General features: G+C 54.7%; 1 protein-coding gene across 1 annotated transcript; it reads left to right on the forward strand.

Annotated features, from left to right (window-relative positions):
* Positions 1-1,072: 1,072 nt before the first annotated feature.
* Positions 1,073-6,213, forward strand: LOC308608861 (melanoma-associated antigen 8-like; the record flags this gene model as incomplete). The annotated part of the gene is made up of 3 exons (XM_081222185.1): positions 1,073-1,960; positions 2,828-2,879; positions 5,969-6,213. The coding sequence occupies 3 exons, from the start codon at positions 1,073-1,075 to the stop codon at positions 6,211-6,213; spliced, it is 1,185 nt and encodes a 394-aa protein (XP_081078311.1).
* Between the last annotated feature and the right edge of the window lie 10,560 nt (positions 6,214-16,773).

Raw genomic sequence — 16,773 nt, forward strand, 5'->3', positions numbered from 1 at the left:
GCACGTGAGGAAGCAAGGATTGAGGACGTTAGACCCCAACACAGGGAGGGATGCTTTGCCCTTCCATGGGGGCCTTGGAGGCGCCAGAGCACGGTCAGCAGATGAGATGTTTCCTGACTTCTGGCTCAGGGTCCTCGGGAGGTCAGGTGTTTGGTGTGAGGGGTGAGGCTTCAGGTCCGCAGAGGGTGGACTCCCAGGACCCTGAGGGCGGACTTAGCAGACCCCCAGCCCTGGTACAGGGGCCTCCACAGAAACCTGCCCCTGTGGTCAGTGCTGGAAGCCTAGACAGGACGTTACGAGGGGGTGAGGACCCAGGATGTCCCCATCCTAGGACCCTCGGGAGGCCCTGGACAGGTGCAGCCACATGTGGGTCCCCCTCGCTGCTTTCTGTTCAGACTCGGGGTCTTGTTCTGAGTTTCCCCTCTGGCTCACAAAGGGGAGAGTCCAGGCCCTTAAGGGGAACAGTGAGCACTACGAGCAAGCCCCGAGGAGACCACCCACCCCAGAACTCAGAACTGGGGGGATCTCACAGAGTCCAGCCCATCCCTCCTACCAGCACCGAGGGGCCCAGGGCTGTGCCACAATGTACACAAGAGGTGCCTCCTCCATTCCTCTTACAGGGGCTCCAGGAATCGGGAGGCGAAGGCCCAAGTCTGAGGACCGTGTCCTCAGGCCACAGAGCAGAGGAGGCCCAGGCAGTGCCAGGAGTCAAAGGGAGGTGTGTACCCTGAGTGTGTACCCAGGCGCTCCCCCTCCCAGAACAGAGGGGACCCCACAACACCCGAGTCACCCCACCGTCCTGTCCAGCCCCAGAACCTGGGGCCGTGTTGGCTGCACCCTGAGGAGCCCCCTCACTTCCTTCTTCAGGTTGGCAGGGGACAGGCCACCCAGGAGGAGCGCCCCTGTGAGGCCCGAGGGCACCCCTGAAGACGAGACCTGTAAGTGACTTGTCAGAGCTGCCCATGGTGCCTTTCTCCGCCGATGCCACTCACACGCCCTCTCTCCCCCAGGTCCGTGGTCCCTACCTGTCACCCCTGCCCACACTCCAGTCGGCGGCCCGACCCCAGTCATCATGCCCCTGGTCGAGATGAGTGAGCTCCGCCAGCCGGAGGCAGACTTCCAGACCCCAGTCCCGGCCCAGGGTCCGGTGGAGGCGCAGCTGTTGGGGGCTGAGGGGGCGGAGGCCGTATCCCCCTCGTCCTCCTCTTCTTACTCTTTCCTGTTCCTGGGCACCCTGGAGGAGGTGGCTGATGCTGGAGAACCCAGTCCCCCCCAGAGCCCCTCCCCCACTGCCATGGCCGCCCCTCCTTGGAGCCAGTCCGAAGACGACAGCCTCAGCCCCCAAGATGAGGAAGGGCCGAGCACCTGGCATGACCAGGAAGATGCTAATCCCTTGCACCTAGACCCACTACCACTGAAGGTGGCTGACCTGGTGGCATTCCTGCTCCTCAAGTATCGCACCAGGGAGCCGACCTCCAAGGCGGAGACACTTGATATCGTCCTCCGTGACCATCGGGACCACTTCCCTGTGGTCTTCAGAGAAGCTTGCGAGTGCATGCAGCTGGTGTTTGGTGTGGACGTGAAGAAGGTGGACCCCAGCGAGCGCACGTACGAACTGGTCCCCACCCTGGGCCTCACCTGTGATGCAGTGCTGGGCGATGGGCCGAGCATGCCCAAGGCCGGCTTCCTGGTGCTGATCCAGGGCCTGATCCTCCTAGAGGGCAACCGCGCCCCTGAGGAGAAGGTCTGGGAAGTGCTGAGCATCATGGGGGTGTATGCAGGGAAGCAGCACTGCATCTATGGGGACCCCAGGGAGCTCCTCGCCAAAGTTTGGGTGCAGGAGGGCTACGTGGAGTACCTGGAGGTGCCCCATAGCGACTCCGCCCGCTACGAGTTCCTCTGGGGTCCCCGGGCCCATGCGGAGACCAGCAAGTGTCAGGTCCTGGGGCATCTGCTCTGGGTCAGTGGATGGGATTCCAGGTTCCTCCCATCCCTGTCTGCAGAGCATGTGAGCAATGAGGAACAGGGAGCCTGAGCCAGAGCAGCAGCCAGGCTCCTTCCAGGCCCACGTCCAGCAGCTTCTCCTGTGGGGCAGGAAGGGAGGCTGATCCTTCACTCTGAGTTTGAAGAGGGAGTGGTCAGCCTTCTAAGCAGTGAGGGCCCAGGCAACTTGGGGCAACCCGGTGTGCAGCATCTTTGGGTTCCTGTTGTGTCTGATGACATGGAATTTCATCTCTGTTTTCTTTAGGTATTTTTCAAATATTGTTCCTTTTAAAAGAAGGCTTAATGCGCTTCAGTATCTAAGTTTGTGAATGACTTTAATCACACATGTATTTGCACTAATTCGGTTCAACGACAAGAGTTTTGCTATTGTGTAAAGGAAACTGTAAGATTCCCATGTTATTTTGTGACCCTGAACAAGATAACATGGCATTGGAATATGAATCTCTTGGAAATAAGAAAGAACTTTAGAATGCAGTTGATGAGGTCAAGAAAAAGAGAAATAAAAGTACAAGTTAGTTAATTCTTACTTCTTGTGCCTTCTCATCTGTCATTTTCCAAAACTAATATGCATACATATATGTATGTGTAAATATCAGATTAGCATCGTTCACTTAAGAAATAGCTGAAAATTAATCTGAGTCAATAAGCCCCCTGCTCACTGGCTTGTTTATTCCGCCGACCTCCATGGAGCCTCTGCTCTCTGGAAGGGCCTGTGTTAGTAGTGGGGCCACTAGGAAAAGCAGCACACAGCCGCACCTAGAGTGATGGTCTAGGAGCCGCAGTCACATGAGGAATGTGGTGAGACGTCCCCTAACTTCCACAGAACAAGTCAACACGGGACGAGGTGGTGGGGCTCCAGGAGCGGGCCCTGGAGGGTAAGTGCCCCGAGCCAGGGCAGTTTAGGCCTTTGGGAAGTGGGGATTCCTTCTGTGGGAAGTGAGGGTGATGAGGCTGGGTGGTGGCGGCAGCAGGCGTGTAGACGGAGTCTTAGGGGTGAGAAGCAAATCTGAAATGGGACGTGCAAATTAGAGGTTTCTCTTCCGTCGTGGATAGATCTTCTGGGGCAGGAAGAGAAGGTGCACTTTGGGCAGAGACCCTCAGAGTCCTGGTTATTCTGCCTGCGCCTAAATACACTCAACACCTTCCAAATGGGGAGGGGTGAGTGGACTTTGGTTTCGCTCACAATTTACTCAGCCCTGAGGCATACAGTTGAAGCAGCTTTGGTAACCACCCCCAGACTGTTGGCAGGATTTTAATGGGGCAACTTCTTTGAAAGTGGCTTCTGGACACTTAAACTGATGGATCAGCTTTCCTAGGTGGTCAGACCCTAAAGCCTTAGGTGAGGAATGGTCATAGAAACCATGGTGGCAAAAACACCGAGTGAAGCTGAATTCCACGCATCTCAGGAGCCTCCTTGGAGGTGAAGGAAGGCTCCTTGTGCATATCCTAGCGGAATGTTACCAAGAAAACTCACTAGCCCTCCTCCCACAGTCTGGTGTCTGGTCCTTGCCCCACAGGAAGGTCGTGGCTGTCAGGGTGCCCAAGGGCACCTGTGCAGGTGCTCAGGCACGTTCCATCGTGTGGCGGCAGCTGAGACTCCCAGGCTGAGGTGCGTCCTTGCGTGAGGAGGAAGGGGCACATCCTCAGCCTGCTGCGACTAGGGGCTTGATTGCAGAGGGAAGGGCAGGAGGTGCTCTGGAGGGAATGGGGGAACCCTCCCTGTTGACATTCACAAGAGCCTTGGAAAGTCAATGGGATCTTGTATTAGAAAGTACCCGTCACAGAGAAGTGACTAGAAGTAGTTGCAGATTCAAGGCCCATTTGGCTTTGTCGGAAGCTCCTCCACCTAATGAACGGAATTTTTTTCAACGCAAAGTTATAGCAGCTTCTTTTTGTTGAACACCTAGTACACAGCATTGCAGGGGAGAGACTCACTCCAAGTCCTGGCCCATATGTTGTCTTCCTCTGCTTCCTGGCAGCTGCCTGCAGGGAATCTGGGATCCTTTATGTAAACCCACAAATATTTAAAAATAAGATGGTGTTTAAATCTCTGTTTTAAATACAAAGACAGAAGAAACTTTCCACTTAAGCAAAAATAATACATTGGTGTGGAAACACTGTGGATTCTGGGCAGTGCAGAAGGTGTCCTAGGGGTGGTACATCCAGAGGGACCCAGGATGGGCCGAGATTCCCGGGATCAGGGGGCAGGGATGCAGCCTAGGAGCCTGGAGCTGAGCTGCAAGCAAGAACCCCGTGAGGACCCTGCAGTCCTCTCACCACTAGCCTCATTCCGGGGACAAGCCTTCTTGCCCACGTGGTAGGGCCTGGCCGGGTGGAGAGCAGACTCGGGGATGGGGAACTGGCACCTGAGCCTCTAGGGAGAGGAGCCCACAGTGCCCAGGTGGGAACCGTGGCTTATAGGTCAGTAGGACCCTTATCGTGTCTCCTGGGGGAAGCAGTCTCGCTTTGGGAACCATAGGTCCTGCCAGCCCTGTCAATAGGGCACCAGTAGCCACATGAGGCTGCTATTGAGAACTGACATGTGATTAGTGTGTCCCAGGCCCTGGACTTCTACCTTAAGACACTTTAAAGTTAAATGTCAATAGCTAGATGTGCCTAATGGCTGGACAGCCCAGGTGTGGAACTACGGACCCTGAACTTGGGGGACAGGGGGAATCTATGGACAACACATCAGGCCCCCAAGCCCAGGGCTTCCCAGGGCTGAGATGGTCCCGCGGGGGTCCCTCAGCGCTCCCTCGGTCCTCACTTTCCCGCCCAGCTGGTCTGGGCGCCTCCCTCTTCCCAACTGCCTTTGGTCCCCTGAGACCCAGGCCCTCCCCTGCCAGGACCCCTGAGAGGGAAGTGGGGGTCACGGGTGGCGCTTGTACCCACAGCCCTGCCGGGGGTCTCTCAGGGCTGACAGCAGGGCTGACCTGGATGCCTTGTGGCCTCCGAGTCCCCCTCACGGTTGTACCTTGACTCCTGGTGGGGCTGGGCTCCTTCCCTCTGCCGACCTGACCCCGGCCTCCCTGACCCAGGCCCTCGCCTCCCCCTCCCAGGGGGATCAGTGCGCGTCCCATCTGGACAGCATGCCGGAGGGCTCCCAGGGCTGTCGGGAGGGCCACAGATGCACCCCCTGGGGGCCCGCAGTCCTCCTCTGGTCCTCACCTCGACTCCAGGCAGCACCTGGGCCCCTCCCTCTGCCCACCTGAGACTGTACCCCTCAGACGGAGCCTCTGACCCCCCGAGATCTCTGAGGACTTGGGGGTGGTGGGTGGGGATGGGCAGCCTGACAGCCCGGCCCGGTGTGCCCCAGGAGTCCCAGTACAGGTGGAGTTGCATGCTGGGGGACCCTCTGTTCCGGGCCTGCTGGACCCCTCCATCCTCACTCAGGAGGGTCCTCCTCAACCCCTCAGAGAAAAGCTGCAGTCCCAGCACAGATGCTGGATGGGGGGCTGCCGTGCCCATGACCGTGGGGGGAGCACAGAGAACCACACACCTTCCCCTCGGGGCTCCTCACCAGCCACCAGACTTTGGAAACCCGTTTTAAGAAAGGTTTAGTTTTAGCTGAAGAGGCCTGAGCAGTGGCAGGTGATTTAGGGGAACGCTTGGTTTGATGATTAGATCATGTTACCTGTTGGAGTTACGTGATTGTCACTTTTTCATCCTGATTCATAGTGAGTAATACATTTTACATGTCTGTGTAGTGTAGTGTGTGTCCTATCTATATATCTATATATCTATATATCTATAACGTGTGTGTAGAATATATGTGTTTATATACCCATGCATCGACACACCACATGTATGTATAGGGAACGCGTCATGTATGTTCCAGTACCCACACTGAGGTCATCCACAGGGCCCTGAAGGGCACAGACACTCAGGCCCCGTGGGGATGCTGAGAGTCCTCCAGCCCGGCCGTCCCCGTGCTTTGAATGCAGGCTTGCCGCCTGCCTGACAGCCAGTGTGCCCGGGGAAGTGAGCCTGCAGGAGAACGTGGGGCCACCACACTGCTGGGAGAGAAGGAAGCAGAGTGGGCAGTGGAAGGAGAGCGCAGGGCCCAAGCCTGAGCATAAGAGCCGCCTTCAGAGGGCCTTGCCTCGGACCCCCACGTCCAGGACCCTTCTCCATCCTCACGCCCTCAGTCCTAGACCCTCACCCTCTTCCCTGGCCCTCGTGTCCATTTCACGAGAGATGGTGACCTGATGGGTCTGGGGAGGCCACGGAGAAGAGAACCAGGAAAATGTCACCAGACGCTGGACCCGCAGAGAAAAGCAGACCTCAATCCTGCTGTCCAGACACCAGAGAGCACCCCCAAACTGAACACCCGCAGGCTCCTGGCAGGGACCGTCCCCTCCACACCTGTGTGTCTCAGGACAGTAAGGGCTCTTTTCAGGCCTCTGACCAGGGCGTCTGAGGGGCTTCACCGGGTGTCTGCTAGGTGCCCGCACTGTGCCGGGGGTGGGCTGTCACCTGTCATCGTTTCCTGCTGAGGGGACTCAACTGCTCAGCCAGGCCCAGGACGGAGGCGCAAAACACGTGTTGGGTGGAACATCGCTCTCATGTTCCCACGCTCTTTATTGCCCTGCAAGGTTCTGGCCGTGTTACCACCTCCATGTGTCTGCAGGGTCTGCCTGGTCAGGGTCTTCTGTGGGCCGCCCGGAGGGGCCGGTATTCCAGGAAACAGCGGGAGCCCTCGTAGTAGCAGGAGAAGGGGCTCAGGGGCCGAGGGATCAAGGTCAGGGGAGGCGGCAGGCCTGGCGGCCACCACGGTCATCAAGCGTGCACGAGAGGCAGCGCCGCGGCCACCGGGAGCCGCGCAGGGGGGCTGGCTGAGGAGCTGGGGGGGCGCGGCGGCCAGGCCCAGCACGGGCCAGGGAGGACGCATTTGGGCGGGATGCCAGGCGCAGCAAAGCCAGGGGACCTCAGCGGGCTGGGCCAGCTCTGCCAGGACAGGGACTAGAAGGACTAGAGGGACCAGGGCCGGCGCGTTGTGATCCAGCGTGTGGGGCTCGGCTGCTGTCCGAGGAGGGGCCGGAGGGACAGAGTCAGTCCTGGCCAGGGCGGAGGCATGGTCGAGTTCCGGGTCGCTCGGGGTCCCCTGGATGTCCTCAGCATAGGGTGGGAGGCCGTCCTGTGGCTCCGAGGTGCTGGGCGGCGGGAGGTACCCCAGGGCTGCCGGCTTGCCGTCCACCTGCCCGGATGCTGGTTTAGTGTGCTCCCTCCTCTTCATCCTCACGAGGAGGTGCGGGCAGTCTCTCTTAAACAGGGGACTGCGGTAGAAGTGTAACTGAGGTCGCAGTTGAGAGAGAAAAGGAAACCCTGAGTCACAAAAGAGTTGCTCGCAAGCAGAAGCCCCCTGGCTGGGCCCCTGGCCGCCCTCCCCCAGCCGACCCAGGCCTCTTTGGAGAAAGGGGACCCGGTCCCAGCAGGACGCTGTGCCCCAGTTTTTACATCCCCGAGACTCGCTCACTCATCATCCCCTTTCGCCCTTGGAAAATGACTGAAAATGGCCCCTTAGTATGAGTACAAGGCCCACGAAAGGGGACTTGGCGTTTGAAGATACGAGACTGCAAGAAGGTTCGGTAACTTTCTAAGGAAGTGTCAGAATACCCCCCACCAGCCAGCATCTCCTGAGGCGAGACCGGGGACACTGACTGCTTCCCAGGAAAGGACCTGAGCCCCCACTTAAGTGATGCTCTGGAGCTATGGCAGTCAAGGGGGCACAGAAACCTCCCCCCTCCCCCCCGGGCCACTTGTCCCTGAGCAGGAGGATGGGAAGGGCCAGCGATTCAGCAGTGTCCTCTTGTCCCCCGGTGTGACTGCGATGTCAGGGACGAGCAGCACTGCCCACGTGTCAGGAGGACAGGATGACGCCTTGCCCCCGTGTACTGTGAAATGATCACCACAGGGGGGTCAGTTCACATGCATCATCTCACACAGACACACCAAAGGGAAAAAGAGGAGGAAGAGAAGTGACGTCCTTGTGCTGAGACGCTTCGGGTCCCCCCGTAACAACGTCCCAACACAGCGCGCGGCGCTGCCAGCTCTGGCCATCACGCCGGTCCCCAAGTACCACCTTTAAAGGAAGCTCTCCCGACACGCCTGCTGCCGTCCCAGGCGGCCCCGGGGTTGGCACCCGCCCCCCACCCCAACCCCACTCCCGGGCCCAGCAGCTCAGCCCCTGGAGAGGGCTCCTTCCCTGCTGTCCCCCGCCCTCGTTACCTTGCTCAGGACATGGGCAGGCCACTCATTCGTGGAGAAGTTGTTCAGGCAGAGGGACATGTGCTTGTCCTGGCACACTTTCCTAAATCCACAGACATTGAGCTGGTGGACGAAGCTCTCCATACAGTCTGTCTTGAACACCTTGTCCAGGCCGTCCCTGTCCAAAACCTCCTTTTGAAACAGCTGCATGTTGAAGCCTATGCAAGTCCCATCTTCATTCCACCAAATAGATGTAAAGTGACTGCTATTGACAAGTATCCACAGCTTCCTGGGAAAGGGGAGGGAGAGGAGGCTGCCTTCCCACATGGCCTCGCAGGTGGAGCAAGGCCTTTCCAACACAGGCTCTTCAGTCAAATCCTGGAAAGCGGCTTCTCCAGGCAGCAGCCTGAGGTCGGGGTGCCCCGCGGGCGCGGGCTGGGCCAGGGCGAGGGACTGCGGGGTGCAGCTCCCTGGGCCGAGGGCTGGAGCCGCTGCGTCGGGAGGAAGAGGCGCCTCACCGAAGCCGGGCGCCCCGCCCGCGGCGGGGCCCTTCTTGTCCGCAGCCATGTGGAGGGCGGCACGTGCCTCTGTCATGTGAACGGGACAGTGCAGCGCGGCTGGCAGCACCCTGGGTTCACACTCCCGCTCAGCCCCTCACAGAAGTGCTCCGGTTGCTCGGGGGTGACATCACAAACCAGCCAGGAAGTGACATCATAAAGGGCAGGCCCGTCAGCGTGTCAGCCTCCTGCTTCACGCCCGTCATTGCAGGGGGCACGATGATACTCATGCACGGGTGCAGAGCCCTGGGCCGAGCACTCGTGCAAACCGGGCACGGCCTTCTGGTCCCGGAGCCCCCGGGCCAGGCAGACATGTACGGACCCACGTGTGACCCACGAGATCACAGGTCCTCCTCTGTCCACTGGCCTTCAGGGCCTTGCATAGCACCCATGCTAAGCATGAGCAACGTCCGGGACAGGGCCCACGGTCAAGGGTGCTAAAATTTTACAATTCACCTATGAAATGGAAGAAAAACCCTCACCATGTCTGGGTCTGCAAAGTGCCTACCCTACCCTCTCACTGGAGAGGTGTCCCATGGGTGCTGAGCAGGAATCCGACTCTGGACCCCCGCCCTCACCCGCAGCAGCCCTTTCCCTCCATTGCCCACAGCAGAGGCCACACTCAGCTGAAACTTTCAGGGAAATTTATTAAGAGAAACATTGACTGAAACTATTGAACAGAGGGCATGATAACACAGAGAGGAACTTCTAACGGCCACCAGAGCCCACGGGTCCTGGCCCCCCGCCCAGGGTACTCAACAAGGTGCCTCCGCTACACCCCACCCGGCGGCCCTCCGTCCCCCCACAGTCTCCCTTCCTGAGGGCCCCGCAGGTGGCCTCTCGCCAGGAAGATGGGCACCGGCAATGCCCGCTCCCCCCAGGGCAGACCCTCCATTTCTGGCCCACATGCCCAGGGCCTGGCCCCGCCCTATGGCAGGCACAGGACAGTCCCACAGCAGGGCGCGCGCCACCGAGCCGAGGACGTGGAGTCCCGAGGAACAACGGGGTGAGCCAGCAGAACACAAGCCCTGGGGGGCCTCCCGCAGACCTCCTGCAGCCGCGGTCCTGGTCTTCCTTCCCAAGGTCCCAGGTGGGCTCCCAGGTCCTGGGGTGGGCGCTGGCTGTGACCGCGTCCATGCCGTCCTCCCCGCCGGCTCCTGAGACTGGGCTCGGGGTCTCTGCACTGGGGCCGGGGTGGGGCGAACTGTTCAGAGGAGAACACACGCACATTTCCACAACAAGAAGCAGCGCTGGGCCTGAATCTATGCCCAGAAAGCACACGTTGAGCTCACGACACTGGCCCACAGAGACCACAGCCTTGGCTGGCACGTGGCGCACCTCAGGGCTCTGCGGGGGGGGGACGATGGCTAGGGTGTGTGCGTTGGGCCAGCCCCAGTTGAGTTGCTTGCCAGCCCCAGTTGAGTTTGCAATGAGGTCACACTTCCCCCTTGGGCTGCTCTCATCCAATGATTCAGCATGGCAGGGATAGTAGTGTTGGCTTGTTCCAGCCTGAGCAGGACCAGAGGGTTCAAATAATTATATGAGCAGATAGCTCAGATCCCCATATCACCCACTACAGTTGCACCAGCACCCCTTCCCCAGCTTGCACCTATGACCATATAGAGTTTCTTTAGGCACTGGCTGGTTTAAGCATGGGCTGGTGCAGTATGTGGGTACAAGTTGAAAATGGATAGTGGTATTGAAAGAGAGCTGGGACGGAAAATCTTCCTAATAGGCAGAGATGTAAGCAGTGCACCTGGCCTGGAGTGAAAATGGGCTGGCTCCTTGGTTGGGGCTGGGAAAGGAGAGGATTCAAAGAGGCCCCATAGTGAACAGGGTGTTGCCTAAAGGCACACAGAGAATTCCAGACAGAAGGGAGGGCTGGGGTCCACTATTTCCAATAAATTTTTAACCTCCGTTCCTCATGTGATATTAAAGGGAGACTCTCTAAGGTGATTTGTAATTGAAATTGAGAGATTTACAGTCAAGGATGCAGAACTGCATTCTACTGTAGCAAGTCTTAGCCTGGCCACTGGCAGAGTTTATGTTCAAATTATGGCCCTTGCTCACTGTACAGTCCCTGAGTTGCTTCTAGACCATTGGAGAGAAACTTGTTTTTTTTTTTTTTTTTTTTTTGCGGTACGCAGGCTTCTCACTGTTGTGGCCTCTCCCGTTGCGGAGCACAGGCTCCGAACGCGCAGGTTCAGCAGCCATGGCTCACGGGGCTAGTCGCTCCGCGGCATGTGGGATCTTCCCGGACTGGGGTACGAACCCGTGTCCCCTGCATCGGCAGGCGGACTCTCAATCACTGCGCCACCAGGGAAGCCCGAGAAACTTGTTTGAGTCCCGTGAGGAATAGGTCTTCATCACCCATTACTTTTTTAAAACAAATTTTATTTATTTTTTTTGGCTGCATTGGGTCTTCATTGCTGTGCATGGGCTTTCTCTAGTTGTAGTGTGCAGGGGGCTACTCCTCGTTGTGGCATGCGGGCTTCTCATTGTAGTGGGTTCTCTTGTTGCGGAGCAGGGGCTTTAGGTGCAGGCTTCAGTAGTTGTGGCACATGGGCTTCAGTAGTTGTGGCTTGTGGGCTCTAGAGCACAGGCTCAGTAGTTGTGGCACACAGGCTTAGTTGCTCCGCGGCATGTGGGATCTTCCTGGACCAGGGCTCAAATCTGTGTCCCCTGCAGGCGGATTCTTAACCACTGCTCCACCAGGGAAGTCCCCCCATTACTTTTGTTTTTGATCTTCAGTTTCTTTTTTCCCCATTTTCCCCTATTGCTATTAAACATATCAGTATAAAAAATGTGCTTAAGGTTATTAAAAAGTAAAATAATCCTTCCTCAGTCCTGTATACCTTGCTAATTCCCTTGAGAGTCTTATCAGGAAGGCAGCTTGGGAGAGACCTGGTTGGGGGAAGTGGCACCATGGCAGTACTAAGGGGTCCCTGGAGGCCCTGCCAGGGCTCAGAGGCAGCTGAGCCAACATGGGAGGCTGGGAAGAGACCTTGCTGAAAGCCTGGAGAAGTTGTAGCAAGGGTTCTTTCACCCTGAGAGTTAGGGAAGCTGTAAATGGGGAGGGAGACCACATCCCCCTTCTCTTACGCCATGTCCATTAAGGTGGTTGTATAGTTGTTGGGTAGCACGTTACGGTAGGACCATTCAAGGGTCACAACTCCACCTGGGGTTGCAGGCCAGTTTCAGAACCTGAGTTATTGGCAAGAAATTAGCCAGCAGAAGAGAACTCAGTAGCTAAGGGCTTACTCCACACATACTGTGAAAACTACCCTTTTACCCCCAACTGCATTTTCTCTTTCTGTATGTCCCTGTGACAACACCAGCCCCCAGACCCTTGGGCAGATCAGACCTGTTGGGTGTGAACGCACAGCTCTCCTGTCCTGCTTTGGGTACAAAAGGGACCACAGAGGAGGAGACATTAGGTCTGGGCTCCTGCTGCAACTCCAAGGTTTTCAACAAAAGGTGCTTGGAGGCGGGCACACTGACAAATGTGGGCCACAGCAATGACCTTCTGCAGCATCAGCAGGATGTTTTAATGTGACTCTGCAAACTTTTAAAAACCTGAGCACACCATTCTTCCCACCTCTACAGGGCTTTCTTGCTTTTTATTCTGCACATCCACATGGGTAATGGAGATTTTGAAAAATTTTCTTTATGAAGACCTTTCTCCTCCAGCCCCCCCCCGAATGGAAATAAGTGTGCACATTGTATTTGACACCACAATGACTTGCCGTGTTTTTAAATTTTTGTCTTAAATAATTAGAATGATTTTTGCAAGAGCATAAACTAATTTCAACTGTGACATCATTATTTCCCCTCCTCTTGAAAACTATGGATTCAGATATCCCAGGGTATGGGGAGGTGGGTGTGCAAAGCTGTGGGGAGGCAAAGGTGATGAATGGAAGACAGAGGCTTCCTGGGCCCAGATGAATGTCCCTTCCAACATAATAGAGAGGAAACGCAATATGTATGTGTATTTGCAATTATATACATTTATTTTCCCCTTTTGGCTATTTACAAACCTTTATTTCAGCATATTTTCAGAAGCATAATTTTATGTTTCTTCATGTTTTCCTTTTTAAAAGTCAGGATTGGTCAAGGTCTTTTTCATGCAAAAATGTGCATTTAAAGAGGACAAAGAGGGGACTGGGTCATCGTGGGGGCTCTCTGCTGCTCTGGACCCTTTTGCCAGACAGACCATCCAGGACACATGGGTCTTGGTCTTCTTTCTTGATTTTCACTGCCTGGGCCCAGCACCACTCCTGAAGACCTGCACGTGTGCACTGTATTTCATCTGCTTCCAGAATGGCACTGCCTTGGCCGCCCTCTGAAGAATTCACTTCCGCTGATGACTATTAACCCCGGAGATGCAGTCCGGCAAGATGGTGGGTACAAAGTCTTACATATGTTGAGTCAATAGAGGTGACCCTGACCAACTGGGGGTATTTCACAATTGAAGTATATCAGGGAGACACTGTAACGCCCTCCCCCCTCCCTACCCTGAAAACCTAACACTGATAATAAAGATTTCATATTGATCACAGGACACGATACAACCTACACAAACACACTGCACTTTCAGTAGGACAAGTCACGATTTCCTTTGGTGGTCATCACCACAGCAGAGTACCATGCAGGTGGATAGCTTAGTGAATGCATTCATTAGTTAATAGCTCAAAGGGTTAGCTCTTTTATGTACAGAATAAGGAAACTTCATTAGGAATGGCCACAGTCTCAGCAAAACTCAGCTCTAAATGTGCAAACACTTTGCAGCTGCTATTAACAAGATGACATGGATCGTAAGAATACATTTGACAAGCTCCAGTAAGACCCAAGAGATCGTCTGTTATCTCTGCAAAGGTGTCCCACAGTGGCACACGCAAGAACTTCATAGGAATCGTGTCACACATCCCCACAACAAACTGACACATTAAAGACACAGAGGTCTCCTTCCCGTGGTAGTGGTAGAGGAGCAATTTTAGGGGGAAAAGAAAGAGAAGGTGGGTAGACGAATAAAGTCCAGGCTGCTCCATCCCAGACTAAGCAAGACCCTTCCCTCTGCCCAAGCTCCAAATTCTCTGTCACCACACACACTCTCTGACTGAGTTAGTTGGTGTGAGATGAGGAGTGGGAGGGGATGTAGGCAGCCAGCTGGAGGACGACGTGCTTGTACAGCTGGGGGCAGCTAAGAGTGGGGCTCAACCACGACACTGACGACAGAACACACAGAGAAAGAGACGGGAGATCTGGCAATTTTCAGGCTAAAATGACCAATTCTATGGCAAACTCAAAGGTTCAAGTTTCTGATAAGGTGTCACTGCCAAACCTCCGCCTCACCTTGACACTCACTCTCACACAGCATTGCAGCACACTAGGGCAGGGTATTCTTTTTTAAAAGTATAATATTATATCTAGCTACATGGATCTGTAGAGATATTTACAACTGGTCTCTCTGCCCTTCCTCTGCACTCCGAAGACTTCCTGAGCATTTCTGCCAGATACATCTTAAAACCTTCTTTTTTTGTCCCCACTCCTCCAATCTATCTGCATGATCTCCTCCCAAATGAACTGCTTGCCTCCTGCAGGGCTCAAAGGCACTCCTGGGGCCTGGAAACCCAAATCCAAATCAATCAACCAATGTTTAGGCCCCAGGAAGCAAGGTTTTCAATAGCCATGATGGGAGCCTCAGATGTGAGGTCATTGCTCTCCCCGCAAACCTGATTTCTCTGTGAGGGGTGTCCAAAAAGAAAGAGGCTGTCTTTGATATTCCAGCAGCAATTTTCTTGTTTTTAGCTGTCTCATAAGATTTGTGTGTGTGTATGTGTGGTTTGTGTGCGGATATGGGGGTAAACGTGTGATTTTGCATGTGAACATGTGTGTGTGTGGCTGTATGTGTTTGTGCATATCTGTGTGTATATATGTATATGCTGCTGAAGGTGAGTGCCCATGTGTGTGTACATGTATGTGTTACTGTGTAGGTCTCTGTGGGTGTGTTAGGATGCTATATCTGTATGCTGTGTGTATAGAAAAGAAGAGACAAGCTGGGCTGATCGAGGTAGTCAGTCCCTGAGGGCTCCTTTGCACTTCTCTCCTTGGTCAGCCCTCTTTCCCTGGAGGGGGTGGAAGGAGGGAGCTCTGGACTACAAATCCCAATCCAAGGCTGCAGTGCAACTAACAACCATGCCAGGATGGGCTACCAAAGTGCCCTTTGGTTCTTTGCCTCCAACTGCTAGCAGCCAGTCCCCTGAGCCGTTTCCTCATATCACCCACCTGCTTGCAGCTGGCTCCGCCCTGACATGTTTCAGACTTACAAGGTGACTATAATAAAAGGATGAATTATAAAGGCTATATACAACCTCCTCTCCAACTCTTTAGCTCTCCCATCCCATTGTGTACATCATATATTTGTTCTTACTGCATCTTCAAGGCTTCCCCACCCCAACCCCTACCTTTGTTACTCCCAAACACGTCCTTCCAGGACAAAGCAAAATCTCTGAACTCCCATCCTAGCCCATGATCGAGCATTTCCTACCTCAAGGCACTAAATTATCACTTCCTGGGACTACATTCACTTCTTCTGCATCTTCCATCCAGGAGACAGCACAGATGGGTGGAGGGAGGAGGAGAAGAGTGGATGGGGACCGGGAGACACCGCTCCCTGGAACAAGGGAATTGGAAAGAAATGGTCAGTTAAACAGCCCGGCCAAATACGGCCCCCCTTATGTGGGAACAGGCCAAGGGAATTCTGGTGGTTCTAGAAGAGCCACCAAAAGGGAATGCATATGCTTTCACGCATATTTCCTTTCACATCTATTCAAATCAGACAAATAAACATAGGTATGCACACATGCACTTATACACATGCATGCAGAATACACCCAGTGTGTACACACAAGCACACACATAAGTCATAAGTTTACACACTCTTTCATAGGGGTGCACACATGCACACACATATGCATCTACATGTTTTTATATATACAATCTTATACACACCAATATAGATTTACACTGATGTACATAGAACTATACAGCTTCTCAAGTGGCTGTATGTGCACGCAGAGCTACCTTGATGCAGACACACACCCAGGTATACACAGAAACACAAATACAGAAACACGGTTAGAGGCGTAGGTGGCTGAGGGGCTGCAGTAGAGGCTGCCTATGGAGGAAGGAGGAACATAAGCTGAGTGCTTGGCGAATCTTGCTCCCCCACCTCCTCTGTCAGTGAAATGGAGCTGCTTGGCAAATTGGCATGCAGGCTACTGCCCACTTCCCTTAGGAGCCCCATCGGGTGGGCAGTACCTATGTTCAGTGTGCTCGGTTCACACTCATTGGCTGGTCACTGGTCTCTTTCTGCAGAGATGCTCCAGGTGCTGTAGGATGAGGTCTGATGCCTGGCGCATAAGCAGAACCTGATGGAGCACCCCCTTTTGTAAAGGGGAGGAGAGACAGGGGAGCACCTCAGCTGACAGAGTTATGAGGACAAGAAGAAGGAAGAGCAGGTGGGGTGGCTCCACCACTCACTGAATGCATGTCCTCAAGCATGGTACATAAATTCCATTTTCTCCCCCTCAGAACACTGGGGACAATGTACTTTGCCTTCCCTGGCTCACAGGACTCTTGCGAGGGTTCAACAGTGTGATGTGTGGGTAAGCTCGCTGACACTTACTATGCACTAGACAAACAGAAAGAATCAGTATACAGATTCACAACAGTTGTCCATCTGCTGTTCTAGATCAGATGGGGAACTTTCCAAACCCTGGTCTTCATTCACCAAGTGCTTGCACTGTGTCTAGTGCTCAACTCAGCATGTGACCTAGACAGATGTATTGAGTCCCCATTGTCAAGCGTTCTGAAGCAGAAATATACGCAAGAGAAGTTCCAATCCCTCCAAAGATGCTGCCTCAATCTGAGTAATCTCCAACCCAACATCATTCACCCTCTGCGAGCTCCTGCTGGGAACATGCTCTCTCACTTACCCTGACAT

The sequence above is a fragment of the Mesoplodon bidens genome (genome assembly GCF_964165515.1).
Source record: "Mesoplodon bidens genome assembly, chromosome: X".
In the NCBI taxonomy this organism is placed as follows: Eukaryota; Metazoa; Chordata; class Mammalia; order Artiodactyla; family Ziphiidae; genus Mesoplodon; species Mesoplodon bidens.